This window comes from Pipistrellus hanaki, assembly GCF_964339955.1.
Source record: "Pipistrellus hanaki genome assembly, chromosome: X".
Taxonomy (NCBI): Eukaryota; Metazoa; Chordata; class Mammalia; order Chiroptera; family Vespertilionidae; genus Pipistrellus; species Pipistrellus hanaki.
In genome coordinates, this window is record NC_140524.1 from 63,269,269 (window position 1) to 63,297,155 (window position 27,887).

Genomic DNA, 27,887 nt, shown 5'->3' on the forward strand with positions numbered 1-27,887 from the left:
GCAAGGTGATGGAGGAAAACTAGATAGACTTCAGGTGGTGAGAACACAATAGAGTATACAGATTTCATATTATAAAGTTGTACACAATAAATTTGTATAATGTTGTTAAGCAATGTTACCCCAATAAATTCAATGTAAAAATAATAAAGGTGGTGAATGCTTGGAAGAGAATATTGATTGGGAGGCAAAAATATTACTGGGGCGGGGGAGGGGAGACAAACAAACTAGAGACAATAAATGTAGAATGTTTTAAGTTAAAATAGATGTGTAATATTGAAATGGTGTTTGTATTGTTTATAAAATGTCTACAAAATTTAAATTGTGAACTTCAGTGGACTCTTAAGAATTGGATTTAGCCTTAGTTGGAAATTGGTGTGTTTGTTTTGATATATCTTCGTTCTGGTTCAAAATAATTGCAAAGAGCAAATACCTCCTTTTTAATGCAGCTTTAATTTGATGTGAAGCATTTTTATTGGCAGTAGTTCATGATGGTTTGTACTACCATTTCTAATATAATTATATCAACAGTAGGCCCTTGAGAGAACAACTGTGTACCAAATACTTAAATTCTAAATGTCTAACAATATGCTATAGTTTTGTAATAATTTCTTTCCTGTTTTTACCAGTATTTAAAGGGACAAATTTAATTTTTTACTGGTGGTTTTGGAGGGCAGTAGCTATAGTAGCTATCAAAATATTATATGTACATTTCCTTTGACTCAGCAGTTCCAACACCAGAAATTTCTCCTATAGTCACATATATTACAGCAAAGGTTTAACAGCAAAAAAAAAAAAAAAGGCAAACAATTTAAATGTGTATCAGTGGGGGAATGGTAAATAAATTATAATACAGGCACATGATATATGATAAATTGTTAAATAAAAAATCAAGATATATATAAATAATGAGTTTTGTATGAGCTCATTTGTGTAAAAAGGAAAAAATGTAAATCCATATGTGCACATTTGGGCAGCCTAAAATTTCTATAAAGTTATCCAAGAAGTTGATAAACAGTGATTTCTAGGGAATTGAACCTACTTTTCTTCTTATACATGTCTACGTTGTTTTAATTTTTAACCATGTACATATAAATTCTTTTATTTTTAATTTTTAAATGAGTGGTATTACACACACACACACACATGGTAAAAAGTTCAAACACTTTAAAAGGGCATATAGAGAAAACTAAATTGCCCTCCCACCTCAGTCTCTCCTCCTGGAGGCAGCCACTATTACTAGTTTCTTGCCTATCTTTCCAGAAATATTCTATATGCCATGTCTTATTTTTAGCAATTAAAATGCTAGTATAAAAAAAAGTGCTACAGAAGGACCTTGAAATTGAATAGTTCTGATGATCAAGAAGTCCTAAGTCTGTTTTAACAACTTCATCTTAACCAGAATGACAGCAACCTATTGAATGTCTATTATGTACCAGGCACTAATCGGTACTTTGTATATAATCCTGCAAAAGAGGAATATTTTTATCTTCATTTTACAGATGAAAAAACTAAGGTTCACAGAAGTTAGGTGACTTACCTAAGTTATTTTATAAATTAGATAACTACCTGGCAAATAACAGGACCAGGATTCAAATCTAGGTCTGTACTCAAATCCCAGCCACTATTATACACACTGATAAAATCTTATTTGAGGTGCCATCTCTGTTTCCATGGCTTGTGTTACCAAGAGCACAGCAATTGGAACTCCATTAATTGTTTTACTTCCCACTTCTTTAGTGAAAAAGTTAGTTTGAGAAAGGAATGCAGATTAGGATACACCAAAAAGGTTAGCTTGGAAACAAGGTGTAATTTAGGATGTTAGGATATACCCAGACTCTGGAAGTTTAGGAGGAAAAGTGTGGCACACATATGAAAGACTTTTCAAAGAAAACTATGGCTTTATCTGCTGGCCATACAAGTGAATATGAAATTACTGTCAAACTCAGAAACTCCAGCAGAGTGCGCTAGAATTATACAACAGACTATATTCAAAGACGGTACCAACAAGTACCAGCAGAGGACACTGCAGACAACTCCACCTCGGATGCAAGCTGCCTGAGTTGTAAAAGCAGACTACCTTTCCATGCAAAGGAAGGCAATGATCCAGTTTCTTATCAAGCTTCCAGGAATCCATCTGGACATCTGCCTCTCCAAGAAAAGTGTTTCTACCAAAACGACCATGATGCCAAACTGAAAACTGCAACGTCCTCTGGGCCAGGAGAGATTCTGGGATCTCATACTGTGAAAAACAAGGAGAAGACCAAGATAATTACTGATAATTCCTCAGCAAAGCTTACTTCAAAATCTGAGCAGCCATACCCAAAGTCCACAGTGTCAAACATCACATCACTCTAGTCCCTAAGCACTATGAGTTTCCTCACTCAAAGCCTCCACTTACTCCATTTGACCAAAAACAAAAAAAACAAACAAACAAAACCCTACCATATTCCATGGGATAATCTGGAAATTAATTTTCCTTGAGTGGGTAAGAGAATACTGGAACATTAAAAAAAAAAACTGCCCAGAGACTGCTGATCCCAAATGATGCTACTTAAATTTTACTTTATAATTACAGATTATATTCAACATTATTAGTGCTGTACCTTACATCCCCATGACTATTTTGTAATTATCAATTAGTATTTCTTTGTATTGTTGCTAATTCTCACCCGAGGACATTTTCCCATTGCTTTTTAGAGATAGTGGAAGGGAGGGGATAAAACAGAGAGAAACATCTATGTGAGAGAGACACATTGATTGATTGTCTCCTGCATGCGCCCCAACTGGGGATTGAGCCTGCAAGGAGGTTTGTGCCCTTAATCAGAATGTATCATGTGACCCTTCAGTCCATGGACTGATGCTTTATCCACTGATTCAAACCGGCTATGGCCCAAGTAATACTTCTTAATCTCTTCATCTTTTTCAACCAATTCCCCCAACATCCCTCTCCCCCTTCTTTCTGGTACCCATCACTGTGTTCTCTGTACCTATGAGTCTGTTTCTATTTTCTTTGTTTACTTTCTTCTTTTTTTAAAACTCTAATTGAATCCCATGTATCCCCTCCCCCACTCGCCTTGAATAATGTACCTAATCTCCCTGCTCCTATTCTTGACGGTCTTCTCTCACTAGTACCTACTAACTCCTGCTCCTGCTCCAGGCAATTCTGGTATGGCTAAAAGAGCACTGGATTTGGAATCAGGTATCCAGACTTCTCACTTTCTGTGTGACTTTACAAACACGGTTGAACCGCTCTGGACTTTTTACTTCATATGTAAAACAGAATTATGGTAATGCCTCCCTTGTAGGATTGTAGGGCTAAACCAGTGCTTCATTCAGTTTGGGCTCTTTGAATAGGGCTGCTGGAGAAACTGAGGTCACTCAAGGGCTCTTTAACCTGCTACAAATTCGAGTTTCTTTGGATATATTCCCAGAAGTGGGTTCACTGGATCAGAAAGTAGTTCCATTTTTAATTTTTTGAAGAAATTTCAAACTGTTTTCCACAGTGCCTGTGCCAGTCTGCATTCCTACCAGCAGTTCCCCAGGGGTTCCTTTTCTCCACATCCTCACCAGCACTTGTTAATTTATTGATGAGCCATTCTGACAGGCATGAGGTGCTATCTCAATGTGGTTTCAATTTGCATCCCTTTGATGATTAGTGATATGGAGCATCTTTTCATGTATATTAGCCATCTGTATGTCCTCTTTGGAAAAGTGTCTATGCAGGTCCTTTGCACACTTTTTAAGTGGATTGTTTGTCTTCTTGGTGTTGAGTAGTATAAGTTCTTTATATATTTTGGAAATTAACCCCTTATCATATGTATCATTGTCAAATACGTTCTCTCATTCAGTGTGTTCCTTTTTCATTTTGTTGATGGTTTACTTTGCCCATACAGATTAGTAATTGTCTAAGACATGTCTTCTCGGTAGTGGCTAGGTCCTGCCTCTACTGTGCTTGGCTGAGTTCACAAATCTCTTGTAACCTGTAGCTTCCCTGTCAGTTCCCAGACTCTCCTCCCCGGCTAAGCTTTATTTCCTGTCAGTAATTAAAAACTGCTGTTGCTAGACCCACCATAGACACATTGGTTTCATTGGTTGGTAAATGATTGGTCTTCACCACTATAGGGGCCAGAATTTCTGCCTCCAAGTTTCCTCATTTCATGGGTCCAAACTTTGAAGATTGATTGTTGTAATTGCCAGAATCACTGTAGCTTCAACCACCTCCAAAATTTCTTCCATCATTACCAAATATACTATAGCCATCCTAGCTACCACTACCATGCTGCCACCAAAGCCACTTCGACCACTAAAGTTTCCTCCACAACTAAAATTGTCGTTCCCATCAAAGCCACCTCGGTAATCATCACCAAAGTTTCCAGAACCACCTTGATCTTTTTGACAGGATGAAGCACTAGCCATCTCTTCTTTAGATAAGGTTTCCTTACACAGTTATGGCCATTCACAGTATGGTATTTCTGAATGACAGTCTTATCTACAGAGTCATGGTCATTAAAGGTTACAAAAGCAAACCTCTCTTCTTGCCACTGCCTCAGTCAGTCATGATTTCAATCACTTCAATTTTCTCATACTGTTCAAAATAATCTCTTAGGTGATGTTCTTCAATGTCTTCTTTAATACCACTGACAAAAATATTTTTCATAGTTAAGTGGCCATCAGATCATTGAGCATCTTCTCTTGAGACAGCATTCTTTAGTTCCACAACTCTTCCAGCCATCTTGTGTGACCTTGTCTTCATGGCTGCATCCACCTCCTCCACAGTGGTATAAATGACAGACTCCAAGCCTCTGGAGTGCTTGGTGTTTGGATCTCTCATCACCACACAGTCTGTGACATTCTCCATTGCTCATTTTCACTTCTCAGACTCTCAATGGTTGTTCCAAAGCCCAAAACTCTGTTAAAGAGCTTATGCATCTGTTAAGGTTTTGGGGGAGACTTTGACATAGACATGAGGACTACAAGGGGGTGGGCTTTAATGACGCTTACTCATTGGTGTCTACTGGCAGAAAGCTATGGGGTTTATTTTAATCTCTATTTCATTTATTTCTGCTATGATTATTATTTCATCCTACTCAACTTGGACTTTGTTTGTTTTTCTTTTTCTGGTTCCTTTAAGTGTAAGGTTAGATTGTTTATTTGAGATTTTTCTTTTTTCAAAAAAAGAAATCTTTATTTTGAAAGTATTACATATGTCCCTTTTGCTCCCCATTGCCCTCTCCCACCCCCACCCCAAGTCTTCACCACCCTCTGTCTGTGTCCTTGGGTTATGTATATATGCATCTGAGTTCATTGGTTGATATCCTCCCCACTTCACCCTCTTCTGTCTTCCCTCTGAGGTTTGACAGTTTGTTCAATGTTTCTATGTCTCTGGGTCTATTTTTTTTCCCCCATTAGTTTATGATGGCCATTATATTCCACATGAGTAAAATCATGTGATACTTATCTTTCTCTAATTGGATTCTTTTGCTTAGCATAATGCTCTCTAGGTCCATTCATGCTGTAGCAAAAGGTAAGAGTTCTTTTCTTTTTCATAGCTGCATAGTATTCCATTGTATAGATGTACCATAGGTTTTTAATCTCCCCATCTGCTGATGGGCACTTAGGCTGTTTCCAAATCTTAGCTATTGTAAATTGTGCTGCTATGAACATAGAGGTGCATATATTCTTTTTGATAGGTGTTTCTGATCTCTTGGGATATATTCCTAGAAGTGGGATCACTGGGTCAAATGGAAGCTCCATTTTTAATTTTTTAAGGAAACTCCAAACTGTTTTCCACAGAGGCTGCACCAGTCTACATTCCCCAAAATGGACATACAGAAGGCCAAAAGGCATATGAAAACATGCTCAAAGTCACTGATCATCTGAGAGGTGCAAATCAAATGACAACAAGGTAGCACTTCACACCTGTAAGAATGGCTATCATCAACAAATCAACAAATGACAAGTACCGGCGAGGATGCGGAGAAAAAGGAACTCTTGTGCACTGTTGAGATTTTCTTGAGGTAAACCTGTATTACTATGAATTTCCCTACTGAGACTGCTTTCATTGTCTCATAAATTTTGGGTTGTTGTGTTTTTATTTTTATTTGTCTCAAGGTATCTTTTGATTTCTTCCTTGATCTTATTGTTAATCAATTTATTGTTTAGTAATATGTTATTTAGTTTCCATGTGTTTGTGTGGTTTTTGTTTTTTCTTGTAATTGATTTCTAGTTTCAAAAGATTGTGATTGGAGAAGATACTTGATATGACTTCAATCTTCTTAAATTTATTGAGATGTTTTAACATCTTTTTTTTTTAAACATCTTTTTTGCAAAAAAAGTTCCATGTGCACTTGAAAAGAATGAATATTCTACTATTTTGGAGTAAAATAACCTGAAAATATTAATTAAATCCATCTGGTCTAATGTGTCAAGGCTGCTGTTTCCTTGTTGATTTTCCATCTGGAAGACCTATCCATTAATGTCACGGGCTGTTAAGGTAGCCTGCTATAACTGTATTACTCGTGACCTTTCCCTTTATGCCCATGAATATTTCCTTTATATATTTACATGCTCCTGTGTTGGGTACATAAATGTTAACAAGGGTTATATCCTCTTGTTGGATTGATCCAACTATTTTTATGTAATGGCCTTCTTTGTCTTTTTTTATAGCCTTTAAAATCTATTTTGTCTGATATAAGCACTGATATACCAGCCTTTTTTGCATTTCTATTTGCATGAAATATCTTTTTCCATCCTTTACTTTAGTCTGTGTGTCTTTTGATCTGAAGTAGACCTCTTGTAGACAGAAGGATCTTATTTTCTTATCCATTCAGCTACCCTATGTCTTTTGATTGGCGCATCTAATCCATTTAAATATAAAGTGATTTATTGCTACAATATTTTCATTCATATTTATTTTTTTATTTTACTTTCTTTTCTTTAACTCCCTTGAACCTATCTACCCTGTTTCCCCGAAAATAAGACAGTGTCTTATATTAATTTTTTCTCCCAAAGTTGCGCTAGGTCTTATTTTCAGGGGATGTCTTATCTTTCCATGCGCTAGGTCTTTTTTTGAAGAATGTCTTATTTTCGGGGAAACACGGTAGTAATACCAGCTTGGTGGTGATGAACTCCTTTAGCTTTTTCTTCTCTGGAAAGCTCTTTATTTTCCTTCAGTTTTAAATGGCAGTCTTGCCCAGTACAATTATCTTGGTTCTAGGTATTTATTTATTACCACTTTGAATATTTCATGCTAGTCACTTCCAGCCTGAAAAGTTTCTGTTGAGGAATCTTGCAGCTAACTGTCTTTCTCTTGCGGGTTTTATGATTTTCTCTTTTGTCTTTAACCTTTGCCATTCTAATTATGATGTGTATTGGTGTGGGTCTGTTTGGGTTCATCCTGTTTAGGACTCTGTACTTCTGGGACCTGTGTAACTTTTTCATTCATCAGGGTAGGAAAGTTTTCAGTCTTTATTTATTCAAATAGGTTTTCAATCCCTTATTCTCTCTCTTCTCCTTCTAGTTCCCAGATGATATGGGATACGGATGTTGTTAAACTTGATGTCTTCACAGAGGTCCCTGAATCTTTTTTCTTTATTTTTTATTCTTTTTTCCTTTCAATTCTCTGATTGGGTATTTTCTTTCTTTTTTTAAATAAATTTTATTGATTTTTGTACAGAGAGGAAAGGAGAGAGATAGAGAGTTAGAAACATCAATGAGAGAGAGTCATCGATCAGCTGCCTCTTGCACACCCCCTACTGGGGATATGCCCGCAACCAAGGTACATGCCCTTGACCGGAATCGAACCCGGGGCCCTTCAGTCCCCAAGCCGACGCTCTATCTATTGAGCCAAACCGGTCCCGGCTGATTGGGTATTTTCTGCTGCATTGTATTCCAAATCACTGATTCAATCCTCTTCTTCATCTAATTTGCTATTGATTTCTGATAGTTTAGTCTTCATTTTAGATATTGTATTACTCATTTTGACTGGTTTTTTTTTATGGTTTCTATGCCCTTTTAATAGCTCTTTTCTTGAAATTCTCACTGAGTTCATTCATTCTTCCTCTAAGTTCCTTCAGCAACCTTAGAACCATTACTTGGGACTCTGTATCACTTTATTGTTTGCCTTCATTCCATTTATTTCTTTTTCTGGAGATTTCTTCTATTCTTTTGAGACATGTGTCTTTATCTTACAATTTTATCTGCCTCTGTATGTTTGTTTCTAAATATTTGGTAGATATGCTATTTCTCCCAGTTTTTATAAAGCGGTCTTATGTATTAATAGTAGGTGTTCTGTGCGTCTTAGCAGTGCAGTTTTATGATTACCTTGAGCTGGGTGATTTAGGAGTGTGTCTTGTGTGGTTATGTGATCCCTCCTGTTGCATTTGAGTCTTGAATGATGTTGGCCCAGCTGTGGGTGGAGTTGACCCTCAGGCAGGTTCAGACTGTGAGAATTGACCCCAACCACAGTATATGAGCTTCTGACCCCTGAGGTGGACCTTGCACCTGCAGGTTCTGATACATGCAAAGACCTCCCTTTCTATGTGCCATGTTCTGATGTGACCTCACACTAGCCACCTATATGTCGGTTCTAAGGGCTCTTCATAGGGACTCCAGTGCATGTCAATTTAGATAGTCTGTAGCGGGTTCCAGGTTACCTGTTTGGCCCCACAAGAAAATCCACAGTTGGTAGCTGCTCTTGCATGGCCTGAGTTCTTACTGAAGGGGCCAAGCTGTGCATCAAGGCTGGCTGACACAGGTACTGAGTCTGGGGCAGGTCACCAAAACTCATCATCACCTGTTGGCTGCCTATTAGACTCAGCCTCTAAAAGAGCCTCTGGCAGTACTAGAGTTGGATAAGGCAAGTTCTCAGTGAGTTATCTGGTAGGGGTGAGTGTTTCATACAAAGTAGGCACCAATGCTTGGTCTAAGGCCACTCAGCAAAAGTCTCAGTGCATGCTAAGGCTAGCTGCTACCTGCTTGAGGCCTGCAGACCTTTGCAGTGGGGTGGGCCCTGAGGGAGTTGGCAAAGAGGGGCTAATGCCTCTCCCTAGGCTGATGCTGTGTGATCATGGAGACTGTCCAAACACAGGAATTGTAGTGCCTCCTTGTGCATGTGGGGGGAAAATGGCCCTCAACTCAAAGCTGCACAACTCAGTTTCTCCCTGTATGAAACCAGTCTCTTCCCTCCTTTGAGCCATCATCCTTTCCATAGTGCCCAAAGTGAGTGCCCGAAAGTGAGATTTTGTGTTATGGTTCTTTAAGAGGGTTCCTGGGTTTCTAGTAGTCTCCCATCATACCTTGGTAGGTAGATTCCCTGCTGATTTTCACAGCCAGGTATTATGTGAGCTCCTTTTTCCAACTATGGTACTCTAGGCTAGAGAGCCTGGCATGTAGTTGAGGTCCCTTGCTCCTATGGGGCACCTCTTCAGCAGAAATATTCCTTCAGGTTCTAAACCACAGCAACTGAGTACAGGGTCAGTCCTTTTCATGTCTCTGCCCCTCTTACCAGTCTCAACGTGCCATCTTCTGTATATCCTAAGTTATGACTTCTGTTCAGCTGGTCTTCAGTTAGGTATTCAGATTAACTGTTCTGTAGTTTAGTTGTAATTTTGATATGGTCCTGAGAGAAGGTAAGTGTAACTTCTATCTACTCTGCCGCCATCTTTGACCCACCAAATGACTTCTTAAATGAAGATTTGTGGCCATGTGAATATTTAACTTCACAATAATCCAAGAAAGCCAGATCACCTTTGTTCTCTTCTCTGGAGGTCAGGATATGAACAGATGCCTATAGTATATTCCCAGACACACACATGGCCATTGAAAGCCATGCCAACCAGCCATGTAGCAGAATAGCTACAGCTTACTTAGTGCACAAGACAGAATATGTTCCCCTTCCCTCTAGATCTGGATACTTACTCTGAAGGTCTCATCATATAATGGATTTATGGTGTCCCTCTTGATGCTGGTTTTTCTTTTTCCTTGCCTGGACTTGTCAGGCAGCAGATAAGTCTTCACATATCTGGAAACCAAGGAGAGTACGTAGTAATTCACCATCTTTTCTCAACCCATTCTTCACTTCCATGCTCTCCATATACATATGCCATGAGGAAATTAAAAGGTCATATCAAAATCTCTTAGATATGCCATTCTTGTATTTTCCTGATCATGGTCCCTTTCCCACATTTCTCCTACCCACTCTCAGTCACACATTTTTATTCATACAGGAAGGGATAATCTCAGTTCAAGAGCTCCAAAATAGATGACAGGGTCTGAGCTCTCATTTCAGAGCATCAGTCAGATTCTAGAAACACTCACGGATTAGAGCGCTTCTTAGCTTCATCAGCATAAGCCAGCTGGTGGCACTCCTTCACATGAATGACCAAAGTCTGTGTTTTCTGTTCATACTTCAGGGAAAAGGCAATCTTGCCAGTCACAGAGATGTTCCCGAAATCACCAGCTTCACTATAGATGCTCATCATGCTGCCTATTGTACTCTGAAGATAAAGCACCCACAAACATCTGATGAAGGCATACTCCCGCATCCACATGGCTCCCATCTTTCCTCATGATACAACCACAGTCACTGAATAAAACAAAAGTTTCCAAAGTTCCTATAACAAGCCAGTATACTAACACTCTTGTATTTAGAGTATAAGAGACATCTAGTAGCACTCTTACTCATGGCTTTTATAGGTTCTTAGTTTCTCCTCTTCCCTTCTTTTTACTTATTGTTAATTTTCACCTGCCTTAGAAGGTGGGAAAATTATACAGGTAAGGTGGACATAACTTCACTTATGTTATTTGTTATATATGCTAAAACACTCGCTAGAAGGAGACAGTTATACTTAAAACAAAGTGCCTTAATTATCTGTGTGTTTCCCTTATCTATCTTATTCCTATAAAGGGCTATAGAAAAAAAATAAATGGATCAAAATCCCACCAGAGGTAAAAATACATCTTCTCAGGTTGTATTTGTATCTCAAGAGATAAACTCTGCAAGCCTGCTATTCTCTTCCTGTGTGTGAACAGGAACAAACTCTAGTCACTCTGGTTCCTGACTCTTGTTCCTCCTAAACATCAATCTTCATACTTATGATGTAACTAGGCCTTGATTCTTAAATGTTCTTTTTAACTTCATGATTATGATTACTACTATTGCTCCTTAGTCATACCCTAATGCCAATTAATCCTGCCAGGGCCATTCTCATGATACTCACTATCCTTGAATGTGAGATCTAGGTTGGGTTCTGATAAGAAATCTGATCTTGATCACTTTATGGCCTGAGTAACTCTTTAAGAAAGAAGTTAAGGGTTACTGTTCAAAAAGTTGTGATGAAGCATGTCTCTATCCCTAATTCTTACCTGTCTCTCGGACAGAGGCTGAGGAAGTCACCTAGCTGTGCAGTAAGCAACCATGGTCTAAATGGAGGACAGGAACAAATGCATCTAGATTACCTGGAAAGAGTGACTAGAACGTTTCCCCAGGTCCTGACTCTGCTCCAAGTTGGTTCTTTCTTCCTTCCTGTTATCCAAACATGTCTATAGTCAAAGAACTAATAGAACTTACCATGGAGGAGCCACTTCTCAGGCTGCTTCTGGCTAATTTCTGGCGATGCAACTTCACCAGGTGGTCAATGTCTTCTTCTTCTTCCTCTTCTTCCTCTTCCTCTTCTTCTTCCTAAAGCATTAAATATAAATTCAGAGTTAATAAAAGTAATAAATATCTCAAAGACTAGTATTCTTCCTTTAGGAGAAGCCATAATTGTTGCTAAGCCCTGAGGTGTATGTGAACATGTATGTGCATATCCTTATTTTTGTCCCCCCATTTCAGGTTTCAAACTATATTCCAGCTATCATTCTCAAATATCAAAGAATAAGATTAAGAATATCTCTTTCCCCCATAAAAATACTAGAGGAATCCACAGGCAGCAAAATCTCAGACATATGCCAAAGCAATTTCTTCACCAATAACACTCCTAGAGCAATGGAAACTAAAGAGAAAATAGACAAATGGGACTACATCAAAATAAAAACCTTTTGCACAGCAAAAGAAGCCATCAACAAAACAACAAGAAAGCCCACTGTATGGGAGAACATATTTGCAAATGTTATCACTGATAAAAATTTAATCTCCAACATCTACAGGGAACTTATACAACTTAATAAAAGGAAGATAAATGATCCAATAAAAAATGGGCAACGGACCTAAATAGAATCTTTTTGAAAGAAGACAGAAGGAATGCCAAGAGACATATGAAAACATGCTCAATGTCACTAATTATCTGAGAGATGCAAATCAAAATGACAATGCAGTAAGATCTCACACCTGTCAGAATGGCTATCATCATCAAATCAACAGACGACAAGTCCTGGTGAGGATGCTGAGAAAAAGGAACCCTCATGCACTGCTGGTGGAAATGCAGACTGGTGCAGCACTGTGGAGAATTGTATGGAGTTTCCTCAAAAAACTAAAAATGGAACTCCCATTTGACCCAGTCATCCCACTTCTAGGAATACATCTCAAGAAGCTAGAAAAACCAATCAGAAAGGATATATGCACCCCTATGTTCATAGCAGCACAATTCATCATAGCTAAGATTTGGAAACAGCCTAAATGCCCATCAGTAGATGAGTGGATTAGAAAACTATGGTACATCTGCACAATGGAATACTATGCTGCTATAAAAAAGAAGTAATTCTTATAATTTGCAGCAGTATGAATGGACCTGGAGAGCTTTATGTTATGTGAAATAAGCCATGCAGTGAAAGAAAAATATCACATAATCTTACTCATTTATAGACAATAAAGAACATTATAACCTGATGAACAAAAAGATAGATACAGTGGCAGTAAAGCACCAAACAGACTCAAATTACAGCGGGAAGCTTGGGGAGTGTTGGGGAGGGGGGGAAAGAGGTCAACTGAAGGACTTGTATGCATGCATATAAGCAAATCAATGGACACAAGACACTGGGGGTGGAATGAGGGCATGCAACAGGGGGTAGGGGAGGCTGGGGGAAGGTCAATAGGAAAAAAAGCAAAATATATGTACTACTATATGTATTATTTTAAACAATACAATAAAAAAAGAATATCTCTTTCCCATTTGACTATACAACCGTTTACATTTTAATAAAAAATAAGTATTTATTTGAGCACCCAACCATATATCAAAAATTATATTAGAAGATAAAGACAGTGAAGACAGTCTTTCTTTAAGCAATTCAGCAAACAGATTTGCTTTAGTAATTTGGGAAAATAAAGATTCATGTTATCTTTTCCTAAATAATTAAGCAGGTTGATTGAGATTATCAGGCACTAAAATCTACTCTAGATATATAAAATTTCACCTAGTGACCATGTGAAATAAAAAGGTACTTACCATATCCACACTGAGTCCAGGGACAGATTTACTTCTATCTCCCAAAGAGCCACATTCATGCCCCACATCTTCTGGGCGAAGATCAATCACAGACTTAGTATATTCTAAGTGGAAAACCAAAATCCCAAATCAAAAGAGACATACTATTCTCCATACTAAAAACCCATTAAGGGCACCCAGAATTTCAATCTCAAAAGGTCATGAAGAGAAGAAAGCTACCTGAAGGCCTGAAGATCTTTCTGGTGTTCTTCTTGAATATCATTTCACCTTCATTGATAGTTATCACATTTTGACCTCCAGACTGTGTTTCCTAGAAAAGAATAGGGCAAGGAAATGGAAAAGGACAGTTGTATAAGTGAAAGGATGGAATGAGAAAGGATAATGTCATAAAGAATAAGGCTCGGGGAACTGACTCAAGATGGCAGAGGAGATAGAAGTTAGACTCACTTCCTCCAAGGGCCACATCAAAATTATAACTAAATTATAGAACAATCAACCTGGATAACCATCTTAAGACTAGCTGAACAGAAGTCTTATAACTAAAGATTTATATAAGAAACTACTTCAAAACTGGTAGGAAGGGTGGAGATACAAAAAGTGCTAGTCCTGCACCCATGTGCCATGGTTGAGAATCTAGAAGGATATCTCAACTTCAGAGTTTCCTCCTGAGGAGTGAAAGATCTCAACCCCATGTCAGGCTTTTGAGACCAGGGCACCAGAACACATAACATCCTATCTAATAAAAGAGTAATATGCAAATTAACCATCACTCTGCTACACCCACCAGCCACGCCCACCAGCCAATCAGGAGCAAATATGAAAATAAACCCAACCAAGATGGCTATGGCCACAGAGAGCAGGAGGGAGGCTTAGGTTTCCCCGGCAATGGAGGAAGCCAAGCTTTCCGCCTGCCCTTGCCAGCCTAGGCCTCCACTCAAGGCTACAAAGTTTCAATGATAGAAGATACATAAACCCAAACAGAAATGGCAGCAGCCACGGAGCTAGAAGAGCAGGAGGCTAGGGTTTCCCTGGGTGATGGAGGAAGCCAAGCTTTCTGCACACCCTGGCCAGCCCAGGCCTCCGCTCCAGGCTACAAAGTTTCAATTATAGAAGATACATAAATCCAAACAGAAATTGCATCCACCATGGAGCAAGCAGAAGGCTTGGCTCTGCTCCAGGCTACAAAGTTTCAATTGTAGAATATAAATAAACCCCAGATACCAGGTCCACTGCTTGGGTTGCTGGGGTGTGTGGCCAGCCTGCAAACCACCACTGGCCCCTCACCCAGGCAACCCCACACCCCAAGGGAACCCCCCACCCTGATCTAGGACATCCTTCAGGGCAAACCAGCCAGCCCCCACCCATGCACCAGGCCTCTATCCTATCTAATAAAAGAGTAATATGCAGATTGACCAGCACTCCAACACACAAGATGGATGCCGCCATGTGGTCAAAGATCCTGCCCCCATGTGGACACAAGATGGCCACCACAAGATGGCCAGCAGGGGAGGGAAGTTGGGAAGGACCAGGTCTGCAAGGGAGGGCAGTTGTGGGTGATCAGGCCAGCAGGGAAGTGCAGTTGGGAGGGACCAGGCCTGTAAGGGAGGGCAGTTAGGGGTGATCAAGCATGCAGGGGAGGACTGTTAGGGGTGACCAAGCCAGCAGAGGAGGGAAGTTGGAGGCGACCAGGCCTGCAGGAAAGGGAAGTTGGGAGGGACCCAGGCCTGCAGGGGAGAGCATTTGGGGGGAACCAGGCCTGCAGAGGAGAGCAGTTAGGGGCAAACTGGCTGGCAGGGGAGCAGTTAGGCATCAATCAGGTTGGCAGGGGAGTGGTTAGGGGTGATCAGGCTGGCAGGCAGAAGCAGTTAGGGGCAATAAGGCAAGCAGGCGGATGAGCAGTTGGGAGTCAGCAGTCCTGGATTGTGAGAGGGATGTCTAACTGCCCATTTAGGCCCTATTCCACCCACTGGGATTGGGCCTAAACGGACAGTCAGACATTGCTCTAGGGGTCCCAGATGGGAGAGGGTGCAGGCTGCGCTGAGTGACATCCCCCTCCCCCATGCACAAATTTCGTGCACTGTGCCTCTAGTCTGTTTTTTAAAATCAGTGGGGATTCCAACCACCCAGATGAGATGAGAGACTACTGGAAACTCGGGCACCTTCTGAAAAAAAAGCATTGTACAAAATCTCACTTGCAGGCACTCAACCTGAGCTCCAATGGATGGATGGCAACTCATAGGATGCCTACATCATGCAGGGAGAAATTGAGTTGTGCGGCTTCAGGGACAGGGCTAGAGGGAAAACCACCAATATCCCTGTGTTAAGTTCCTCTCCCACACTGCACACAGATGTCATTTGATCCTGGTTCAAGCACTCCCTTCCATATGGCATTAGCCAGGAGAGAGCTATGCAAACCCCACCCTTCCAACTTCCTTAGGCACCACCCTGCCTAGCTTGCACTCATGTGTGGGCTTTACTAGCAGCAACCAGTCTTGAGTCTGCATTAATCTTTCTAAAAAAACAAAAACAAAAACAAAAAAAAAAACTCTCAAGGAATTCAGGGCAACCTCAGGAAGTGCCAGAAACACACAGGGAGATACTGAGTTGTGTGGCTTTAGGGCTAGGGCCAACCCTCAGCTTCCCCCACCACCACCACCACATGCCTTACTGGTACTACTGTTGCTGTGTTGGGTCCCCAAACCCCCACCTCAGCATCATCCTGAAGAACTATGTTATCCCAACCCTGCCGAATCCCGGAAGCCTCACCCAACCAGGTTCACAAAAGGTTGTGGGATCTGCTGGTGGCAACCAGCCTGAACCTTCATTAGAGTCTTCCTTCAAAAACTTTTGAGGAATTCCAGGCAAGCTTGGGGGTTCCAGAGGTACACAGGAAACTCACCTCAACATAATAAAGACCATATATGACAAACCCACAACCAACATCATACTCAATGAGTAAAAACTAAAACCATTTCCCTTAAGAACAGGAACAAGAGAAGGATGCCCACTCTCACCACTCCTGTTCAACACAGTACTGGAAGTATTAGCCATTGCGATTAGACAAGAAGAAGAAATAAAAGGCATCCAAATTGGAAAAGAAGTAAAACTGTCCTTTTCCACAGATGACATGATATTATATAGAGAGAACCTTAAGATTCCATCAGAAAAACTACAAGAACTGATAAATGAATTCAGTAAAGTAGTAGGATACAAAATAAATAGTGAAGAGTTGGTTGCATTTTTACATCAAAAATTAAATATCAGAAAGGGAAACATATTGTAGAAAACAATACCATTTATAATTACATCAAAAAATAAAATACCAAGGAGAAACCAAGATGGCAGTATATGTAAATACCTATACTGCTACCTCGCACAACAATTTCAAAACTGCAACTGGAAGACAGAACAGACATCATTCAGAACAACCAGAAAGCTGGCTGAATGGAAATTCTACAACTATAAGGAAAGATAACAGGACACTGAGACCCAGAGGAGCTGTGGAGCACAGGTGCGGAGACCCGCATGTGTGGAAAGGGAGGGTGGCTGAATATGCAGCTGGTTTACTCGTGCTCAGAGAGGGCAGGCAGCAAGTGTGCAGCTAGATTTCTCGTTCAGGAGGAAAACAAAACCTCCAGACTGCATTGAAATCCAGTTCCGGGTGAGACTTTGAATACCAAGACTCATTCAGGGAGAAATTCGACTATTTGGCAGCAGGCAAAACTCAGGGCAGCTTTCTCTCAGAGGTGTATACAGCCATTGCCACAGGACACTGAGACATAGGGGCCTCATAGGGTGAGGCTGATGAGAAACCAAGTCTGTCTGCTCCACCCTGAGACTCCGCCCCATCCAAGCTGAGAAGCTCTCCCAGCAAAGACACAGCTGATCCTCATAGCCAATTGGCCTGAAGGTCAACTCCCCCAGTAATAAAAACAACAATCTAGGCTTAACTACAACAAGACTGCACACATAGTCCAAAAAGGGACACACCAAGAGTGTCCACTTCAGGTAACTGGGGAGGTTGAGCCACTGGGCCCTGCTAAGAACCTAGCACCCAAAGCCACTCCATCAACTCAGGGAAGCAGCCAAAATGTGGAGACAAAGAGGCACACAAATGAAGGAAATGGAGGAAAGCAAACAACTGGATATAGAGTTCAAAACCATGGCTATAAGGTTTTTCAAGAATTTCCTAGAAAAGGCCAGGACCGGTTTGGCTCAATGGATAGAGCATCGGCTTGGGGACTGAAGGGCCCCGGGTTTGATTCCGGTCAAGGGCATGTACCTTGGTTGCGGGCATATCCCCAGTAGGGGGTATGTAAGAGGCAGCTGATCAATGACTCTCTCTCATTGATGTTTCTAACTCTCTCTCTCTCTCTCCCTTCCTCTCTGTACAAAAATAATTTTTTTTTAAAAAAAGAAGAATTTCCTAGAAAAGGCCAATAAATTTAATGAGATCCTTGAGGATATGAAAAAGGATCAACTAGAAATTAAGCATACACTGACTGAAATAAAAAAAAAATATTATACAGAGACCTAAAAGCAGATTAGAGGATGCCAAGAATCAAGTCAAAGATTTGGAATACAAAGAAGCAAAAAACACTCAACCAGAAAAGAAAAAAGAAAAAAGAATTCAAACTATGAAGATAGTGTAAGGAGCCTCTGGGACAACTTCAAGTGTACCAACATCAGAATTATGGGGGTCCCAGAAGAAGAGAGAGAGCAAGATACTGAAAACCTATTTGAAGAAATAATGACTGAAAACTACCCCCACCTGGTGAAAGAAATAGACATAGAAGTCCAGGAAGTGCACAGGAATCCAAAGAGGAAAGCACCAAGATACATCATAAATAAAATGCCAAGAGCAAAAGACAAAGAGAATTTTAAAAGCAGCAAGAGAAAAAAAGTTAGTTACCTACAAGGGAGCACCCATACTATTGTCAGATGATATCTCAACAGAAACTATGCAGGCCAGAAGGGAGTGGCAAAAAATATTCAAAGTGATGAATAGCAAGGAACTACAAGCAATATTACTTTACCCAGCAAAGCTAGCATTCAGAATTGAAAGTCAGATAAAAAGCTTCACAGATAAGAAAAAGCTAAAGGAGTTCATCACCACCAAACCAGAATTATATGAAATACTAAAAGATATCATTTAAGAAGAGGAGGAAGAAGAAAAAGATAAAGATAAAAATAATGGACAACAAATACGTATCTACAAACGTGAATCTAAAAACCAAGGGAATAAAAAATCTGATGAACAGAATAAACTGGTGAATATAATAGAATCAGGGGTATAGAAAAGGAGTGGACTGACAATTCTTGGGCGAAAAGGGGAGTGGGGGGGTGCAGGAAGAGACTGGACAAAAAGCATACACCTATGAATGAGGACAGTGGGGAGGGCAAAGGCAAAGGGTGGGGTATGAATATGGTGTAGGGGAGCTATGCGGGGGGGAGAAGAACAATTGTAATAATCTGAGCAAAAAAGATTTATTAAATTAAAAAATAAAAAATAAAATACCTAGGAATTAATCTAACCAAAGAGATAAAAGACCTGTACTCAGAAAATTATAAAACACTAAAGAAATAAATTGAAAAACATACAATTAAATGAATTATATGCCATACTCAGGAAGAATTAATATTAAAATATCTGTATTACCTAAATCAATCTATAGTTTCAATGCAATTAGTATCAAAATAACAATGGTACATTTCACAGAACTAAAACAAATAATTCAACAATTTCTATGGAACCATAAAAGACCCTAATAGCCTCAGCAATCTTGAAAAAGCAAAACAAATTTGGACCTATCACACTACCTGATATAAAGCATTACCTCAAGATCATAGTAATCAAACCAACATAGGACTGGTTTAAAAACACACACCAATGGAACAGAATAGAGAGCCCAGAAATAAAATCACAACTATATGGTCAATTAACAAAGGAGGCAAGAATAGGGTAAAAACAGTCTGGTCAATAAATGATACTGGGCCAAAAAAAATAAGATACCTAGGAATAAACTTAACTAAGGATGTAAAAGACCTGTACTTGGAAAATTACAGGACACACAGAAAAGAGATAGCGGAAGATATACACAGATGGAAGAACATACCATGTTCATGAATTGTTAGAATCAACATCATTAAAATGTCCATACTACCCAAAGCAATCTATAGATTCAAGGCACTCCCCATTAAAATAGCAACGGCATATTTCACAGACAAAGAACAAACTCTCCAAAAATTGATCTGGAATAAACAAAGACCCCAAATAGCTGAAGCAATTCTGAGAAAGAAGAACAAAGTAGGGGGGATCTCAATACCAGATTTCAAGCTGTATTACAAAGTTACTGTTCTCAAAAATGCCTTGTTACTAGCACAAGAACAGACATATAGACCAATGGAATAGAACAGAGAACCCAGATATCGACCCAAACCACTATGCTCAATTAATATTTGACAAAGGAGGCAAGAGCAGACAATGGAGTCAAGACAGTCTCTTCAAAACATGGTGTTGGGAAAATTGGACAGATACATGCAAAAGAATGAAACTAGATCACCAACTTAACACCATACACAAAAATAAACTCAAAATGATACAGGACTTAAACATAAGACGGGAAACCATAAAAATACTAGAGGAATCCACAGGCAGAGAAATCTCAGACATATGCCAAAACATTTTTTTTCACCAGTACAGCTCCTAGAGCAATGGAAACTAAAGAGAAAATAAACAAATGGGACTACATCAAAATAAAAAGCTTCTGCACAGCAAAAGAAGCCATCAACAAAACAACAAGAAAGCCCACTGCATGGGAGAACATGTTTGCCAATGTTATCTTCAATAAGGGTTTAATCTCCAAAATTTACAGGGAACTCATACAATTTAACAAAAAGAAGATAAAGAACCCAATCAAAAAATGGGCAATGAATCTAAATAGATATTTTTCAAAATAAGACAGAAGGAAGGCCAAGAGACATATGAAAACCTGCTCAAAGTCACTAATCGTCAGAGAGATGCAAATCAAAATGACAATGCCATGCCATCTCACAACTGTCAGAATGGCTATCATCAACAAATCAACAAACGACAAGTGCTGGCAAGAATTTTGGGGGAAAAGGAACCCTCGTGCACTGCTGGTGGGAATGCAGACTGGTGCAGCCACTGTGGAGAACAGTATGGAGTTTCCTCGAAAAACTAAAAATGGAACTCACATTTGACCCAGTGATTCCACTTCTAGGAATATATCCAAAAAAACTAGAAATACCAATCAGAAAGGATATATGCACCCATATGTTCATAGCAGCATAATTTATCATAGCTAAGATTTGGAAACAGCCCAAGTGCCCATCAGCAGATGAGTTTATTAAAAAAACAAAAACAAAAACAAAAAACAAAAAACTGGTACATCTACACAATGAAACACCATGCTGCAGTAAAAAAGTAGGAATTCTTACCATTTGCAACAGCATGGATGGAACTGGGGAGCATTATGCTAAGCAAAATAGGCCAGTCAGAAAAAGAAAAATATCATATTATCTCATTCATTTATGGAATATAATGAACAGCATAAACTGAAGAACAAAAACAGATCCAGAGACAGAGAAGCATCAATCAGACCATTAAACCTCAGAGGGAAGGTAGGGGAGGGGGAAGGTAAGGAGGTGAGATCAATCAAAGGACTTGTACGCATGCATATAAGGCTAACCAATGGACACAGACAACTGGGGGGTGAGGGCATGAGTGGGGAGTGGGGGGAAATGGGGCAATAAGGACACATATGTAATACCTTAATCAATAAAGAAAATAAATAAATAAATAAATGGTTCTGGGAAAACTGGGCAGATAAATGCAAAAAAAAAAAATGAAAAAGGAACTAGACCACCTTCTTATACCACATACAAATATAAACTCAAAAATGGTTTAAAGACTTAAGTGTAAGACTGGAAACCATAAAACTTCTAAAAGAAAACATAGGCAGTAAACTATCTGACATTGTTCTTAATAATATTTTTTCTGATATATCTCCTCAGGCAAAGGAAACAACAACAACAACAAAAATAAAAAACACAAGCAAGTGGCACTCATCAAACTAAGAAAAGTTTTGTAAAGCAAAGGACACAATCAATAAACTGAAAAGAATACTGAATGGGAGAAACTATTTGCTAATGATACATCTGATAAAGGGTTAATATAAAAGAACTTACTAGTATACAATTCAGCAACAACAAAAACAAAGAACACAGAAAATGGGCAAAGGACGTGAATAGACACTTCTCAAAGGGGACATCAGATTCCCAAAAGACATATGAAAAGATGTTCAACATCACTAATCATCAGAGAGATGCAAATTAAAACTACAATGAGATATCACCTCACACTTCTTAGAATGGTTATCATCAATAAATCATCAATAAATAAAAATTGTTGGCAAAGATATGGGAAAAAGGGAACCCTCAGGCACTGTTGGTAGTGCATCCATTTTGGAAAACATTGTGGAAGTTCCTCAAACATTTAAAATAAAAAATTGAATTTCCTCCCTGGCCAGTGTGGCTAAATGGTTGGAGTATCAACTCATGCACTGCAAGGTCATGAGTTCCATTCTACAATAGTCAAGGGAACATACTTGTATTGCAAGGGCACAGTCAGAGCACATGTAGGAGGCAACCAATTGCTGTATCTCACATCAATGCCTCTCTCTCTCTCTAAAAATCAATGGGAAAAAATACCTTGGGTAAGGATTAACAAAACAAAACAATGGAACTTCCTTATGACCTAGTGATTCAACTTCTGGGGTTTTATTTGAAGAAATTGAAAAGAGTAATTTGAAATAATATATACAACCCTAGGATTATTTCAATGTTATTTACAACATGAAATATACATAAACAACCTGAGTGCTCATCTATAGATGAATGGATAAGTAGTGGTATACACACACACACACACACACACACACACACACACACACACACTTGGCCATAAAAAAGAATGAAGTCTTACCATTTGTAACAACATGGATGGACCTAGATGGTATTATGTTAAGTGAAATAAGTGAGACACAGAAAGAAAAATACCATACGATTTCATTTAAATGTGGAATCTAAAGGAAAAAAAAAAGAACAAAGTAGAAATAGACTCGTAGATACAGAGAATAGACTGATGGTTGCCACAGGGGAAGGGTTTGAGGACTGAGTGAAAAAGGAAAATGGATTAAGAAGTATAAGTTGGTAGTTACAGAAGAGTCACAGAGGTGTAAATTACAGCATAGAGAATATACTCAATAATACTGTAATAACTATTAATGGTGGCAGGTGGGTACTTGAAATATCAAGATCACTTTGCAAAGTACGTGATTATGTAACCATTATGCTGTATACCTGAAACTGAAACAAAATAATATTGAATGTAAACTGTAATGGAAAAAATAATAATAAAAATTAAGAAGAATAAGGCTCAGAGTTTCACTAACCTATTATAAACATAAATAAAAGCTTAATCTTAGGAATTTAATTTAATCCTAGGAAGTAGCATAAAACCTTAGAAAATGTCCCCAAATGAATCAGAATTAAAATTTTTAGTTGAATTTTTTTATTTAAATTCTTCCTGAGAAATGAAAGAGCAGAGAGATAGGGAAGATGGGAGGGAAGGAGAGGGGGAGGGAGGGAAGGGGAGAGAGAGAAGAGAGAGAGAGAGAGAGAGAGAGAGAGAGAGAGAGAGAGAGAGAGAGAGAGAGATTGATTGATTGATTATACCTTTTCTCCTTGAGATTTGGGAGCAGACATCTTCTTCCATTCTGGAAAGAGGCCAGATTTGTCCAGAGAGTCTCTCCTGTAGTTAGATACAGAAGTTATTACAAAACCACATCCTCCCCTCTCCCCTTCCTCTTCTAAAGACCCAAGTTCTAGGGAAGGAAAGCAACTGCCTTGCTCTCACTAAATCCTTAAGATAAACTTAATATCAGATTTTCCTTGAAGTAATGTAGATGATTAGATAAGAAACTTTGCACAAACACAAACACCACCACCACCACCCCATTCCTAAAAGACAGCAGCATCTGTTGCTGCGAGTCCAGGAACACTCCTCCAAGGCACTGTAGCCTGTGGAAGGCTGTGATTGGAGACAGCAGTTGAAGTGCTAATGAGACTTAGCAAAGTCAGAGAGACTTCATTCAATTTGCTGAAGAGAAGTCAGAACACTGAAGGCACAGGAGCCCCTCTGATGCTAGAGAACAAAATGGAAACTTTGGATGAACAGATGTGCAGGGATTTGCGGGGATCTCACCTGGATGTGCTATCTGAGTCAGCTGTGTAGCTATCCAGACTCTCACTCTCAGCCTCCAGTGCACTCTTTCCACTTTTCTGCTTGGGTACTTCGATTGATCCACTAGAATAAAACCCAAGAGCCAAGATATAAAGGAAGTGGGCTCTCCTGATGAGTATCAACCTTCCTTCCAACCTATTGACAATGGTAGCCTAAGTGATCTTTCTAGAATAATTATCTCAGTATACTTTTAAATTTGTTCAGCAGTTCCCACTGCTATTGGGATTGAGTTCAAACTCAGCATGTCAAGAAAATCCTTATGACTTGACCCCTGCTCAGCTCTCCAGACTCATCTTTCACCCTCCACTTTGTCTTATACTTTATATTCCAGAATGATGAAGCTCTTTTGGTTCCCCGAATATAACAACACTTTTCCTCTTTTCTCTGCCTTGGATATTATTTTCACCAATGGCCATTTTTTCTTCATCTGGCTAAATCTACTCCTTCAGGGCTCTCCTTATATGTTAATCCTTCCAGATCTCTCTGGCCATGTTGCTCCAAGTCTGCATTAGTAACTTTCCTATATGCTCTTAAAGCATCCTGATTTCTTGGTAACAGTCCTCACATATCTAATTATCTCTAATTATGTATTTTAAAGAAATTATTTAATTTGTTCAATAATTTAAACAAATGATTTGTTTAATGTCTTTCTCCATTAGCCTAAGTTCTGTGAGATCAGTGAGCATGCATCTTGTTCACTGTGTGTTCCCAATGCCTAGAAGAGAAACTAGCATAGAGTGGGCACTCACATATTTGTTGAGTACATTCTTGACTAACTGCCCTCAGTGGGGCTTAAAGTATATTTACAAATAAGCAATATGGTTTGAAGACAGTATTCGAAAGACCAGAATTCTTTTTCAGCTTAATGAAGATGACCGAGGCATTCAAAAAAGCAGTCCTCATCTCTAAAAGAAAGAACACAATTCCTAGACCCCTTACTTTTAAAAGTTTGTGAGAGCAGCAAGAAAAGGGGAAAAAAGTATTTTCCTCAAGTATCTGAAGTAATATCATTTGGCTGCCAAGACTCCAAACTCTCCTGGTCCTCTGATCTCACAGTCTACTCCTCAGTCTCCTGTGCTGGTCCTTCCTCATGTTCTAGACCTCTAATGTTTGGATGTGCCCAGGCTTATTCCTTGGAATCTTCTCTTCACTATCCAGAATTACTCCTACATGATCTTATCTAATCTCATATTCTTTACATATTAGCAAATTAATAATTCCTGAATTTATATCTCAAATGCCAGACTTATATTTCCAAGAGCCTAATTGACTACTTGAATGTTCAAACATAGCAAATATTAAACCAAAGCCCTAATCCTCTTCATACCTTCTCTTCTCTCAAGCTCATCAAATGGTAATTACCTCCTTTCATTTCTCAGGTCATAATTTTTAAGAATCATCCTTGATTTCCATTGTTCTTTCACAATACAAAACCAATGTGTTAGCAAAGTTTCTTGGTTATATCTTCAATGTATGTCTAAAATCTAACCATTTCTCACCCCTTTCACTGTTATTACTCTGGTCCAAACCATCATCTAACTCCTGGATGATTGCAATAGCCTTCTAACTGAACTCCCTACTTCTGCCCTTGTCCCGCAGAATGTATCCTCAACTCAACAGCTAAATGAGCTTTAAAAATATAAATCCAATATAGAATTACCATATGACACAGCAATCCCACTCTTATGTATATACTCAAGAGAAATGAAAACATGTTTCCATAAAAAAACTTGTTCACAAATGTTTATAGCAGCATTATTCCCAATAGCCAACAGCCTAAATGTCTATCAATGGATGAATGGATAAATGAAATGTGGTCTATATATAAACTGAAATATTATCAACAGTAAGAAGGAATGAAGTTCTAATACATTCTACAACATAGATGAACCTTGAAAAATTATGTTAATTTAAAGAAGCCAGACATAAATGGCCATATTTTGTTGACTCCATTTATATGAAATCTCCACAATAAACAAATCCATAGAGAATTAAAGTAGGTTAGGGGCTTGGAAAAATATTAAATGACTACTTAATAGGTCCAGTGTTTCTTTTTGGATTGATGAAAATGTTCTAAAATACATACTTTTAAAATGTTAAAATTATTAATTTTATACTATGTGAGTTTTACTTCAGTTTAGAAAAAGAAAAAAAAATATCAGTCATCCAGAGCCCTCCATCTCACTTGGAGTAAAAGACAGAGTCCTTACAGTGTCAACAAAGTCTTACATGATCTGCTTTTCACCACATTTGTCTTCATATCCTACCCCTCCCCGCTTCCAATGCAGTTCCAGAATACTCTAACATGTCAAATACCAACTCACCTTAGGTCTTTATAACTTTTGCTTTCTCCACTTAGAATGCTTTTCCCCCAGATACTCTCAGGGTTTTCTCCATCATTTGCTTCACATCTTTGTTCAAACGTCACCTTATTAAGATTTTCCCCTGGATATCCTTAATAAAACAGCATATGTATACACATGCTTTCCTGGCATCCCCTATCCTTTTAGTCTACTTTATTTTCTCCATTGCACTTGTCAACATCTTATATACCATATATTTACTTGATTATTTACCATGTGTGTGTTTTCTATCCCCAAATTTAAGCTACACAAGCAAGGGACTTTATTGTATTCACCAGTATGTCAGACTTCTTAAAACAATGCCTGGCAAATAGTAGGCATTCATAGGTTTTCGTTAACAAATAAACTAAACAGTAAATGAACAAAGATTGAAGTAAGCAAAATCTATGTCTTAGGCAGTAAACATTAAACTTTCCAAGTTATCAACTGGTGATTAAGGTAGTTCTGTGAAAACAGGAGTGGTTGAAATCCTAGGGAATGCAAGAAGTGAAACAGCAGTCATTTTTTAAAGAGATGTATTAGCTTTAAAGTCCAAGACACAGCAGGGAGCTTGATTTTATTTTTACTTTAGGATTATTTTCCCCTCTTTTCTACATAGAATAAACAACCCAAAGTAAAACCATTCCTCCAGGTAGTTTAGCAATGGCCCATGGACAGTGTTTTTCTGCTTGTATTTTTCCATAAAGATTAATACATACAGATCCACAGTTAATACAAACAACCCTAGGGGTAAAAAGCAATTACTTGACATCTGTGTAGTAAAAAAATAAACTAAGAGATGGGAGTCCTGGGCTCTAACTATCTGTATGATCTCAAGTAAATCACTTAACCTGGCCTCTTTTCTATAAAAATAAGGGGGTTGAATTAGATTATCTCTTAAGCTCCATAATTTTATGGAAAAGATCACTTATGGCCACTTAATCTGTTTTCATGTTTAGAATAAATAAGAGTTTTCTGGATCCAATGAGACAAAAAGTCATAGACAGCCAGAAGCAATAGGATTCAGAAATTACATTCTAACCAATGATGTCAGATGTGTTAATCAGGTTCAGGAAATAAAAAAGTCATTCTTATCCTTATCCGAAAAGGAAAAAGGGGGCCTTATCACCTGAAACAGATGAGTCACCCACCCAAGACTGTGTGGATAAAATCACACTACATACAGTAACTCCTCACTTTGTGTCATCCATAGGTTCTTGGAAACAGTGACTTTAAGTGAAATGATGTATAACAAAACCAATTTTACCAGAGACTAACTGATATAAACAGCGGTTAAGTACTTATGGCATATTTCTGGTCATAAAAACATGACCAAACTTCTCAATAAAGACCCACAGCACTTCTAATATTAAACATTGAAATAAATGTGAGTTACACATACATTTAAGAAAGATTAAAAAGAACAAGATAATTATTTTCAACCTACTTATTCCAGTTCATAGTCACTGGTGGCCAGAGACTCAGCTCAGGGTGTAGAACAGGAGCCCGCACAGGACAGGATGCCCTTCCATCACAGGGCACACTCACTCACAATGGGATAATTTATACACAACTTAACCTAACATACACAGGTTTGGGATGTGGGAGGAAACTGGAGTATCCAGAGAAAACCCACACAGACATGGGGAGAACATGCAAATGCCACATAGACAGTAGCCTTGGCCTGGAATCAAGTATTTTGTCATGAACATTATAACAAAATGACGTTAAATGAAAAAATATTATTTAAGAATTTGTTGTATATACATACAAGGAAATACTACACAGATAGCAAAATGAATGATACAGACCCTTGGTGCTGACATGGAAAGA

At 38.8% G+C, this 27,887-nt stretch overlaps 1 protein-coding gene and 1 pseudogene across 4 annotated transcripts in view; both read right to left on the bottom strand.

Annotated features, from left to right (window-relative positions):
* The window catches only part of SYTL4 (synaptotagmin like 4), an 82,458-nt gene that overhangs the window by 10,750 nt on the left and 43,821 nt on the right, over window positions 1-27,887 (bottom strand). For all 3 annotated transcript variants that reach the window (XM_084869599.1, XM_084869598.1, XM_084869600.1), the window contains exons 6-13: window positions 23,674-23,775; window positions 23,145-23,220; window positions 13,605-13,695; window positions 13,386-13,489; window positions 11,570-11,680; window positions 10,318-10,496; window positions 9,919-10,021; window positions 2,078-2,239 (exon numbers count right to left, since the gene is read on the bottom strand). In XM_084869599.1, the coding sequence (XP_084725725.1) occupies window positions 2,078-2,239; window positions 9,919-10,021; window positions 10,318-10,496; window positions 11,570-11,680; window positions 13,386-13,489; window positions 13,605-13,695; window positions 23,145-23,220; window positions 23,674-23,775 (928 nt within the window). The remainder of the gene's footprint in view (window positions 1-2,077; window positions 2,240-9,918; window positions 10,022-10,317; window positions 10,497-11,569; window positions 11,681-13,385; window positions 13,490-13,604; window positions 13,696-23,144; window positions 23,221-23,673; window positions 23,776-27,887) is intronic.
* LOC311615452 (heterogeneous nuclear ribonucleoprotein A1-like 3) lies at window positions 4,085-4,929 on the bottom strand (annotated as a pseudogene). The gene has a single exon. The product of its transcript is annotated as a heterogeneous nuclear ribonucleoprotein A1-like 3 (transcript).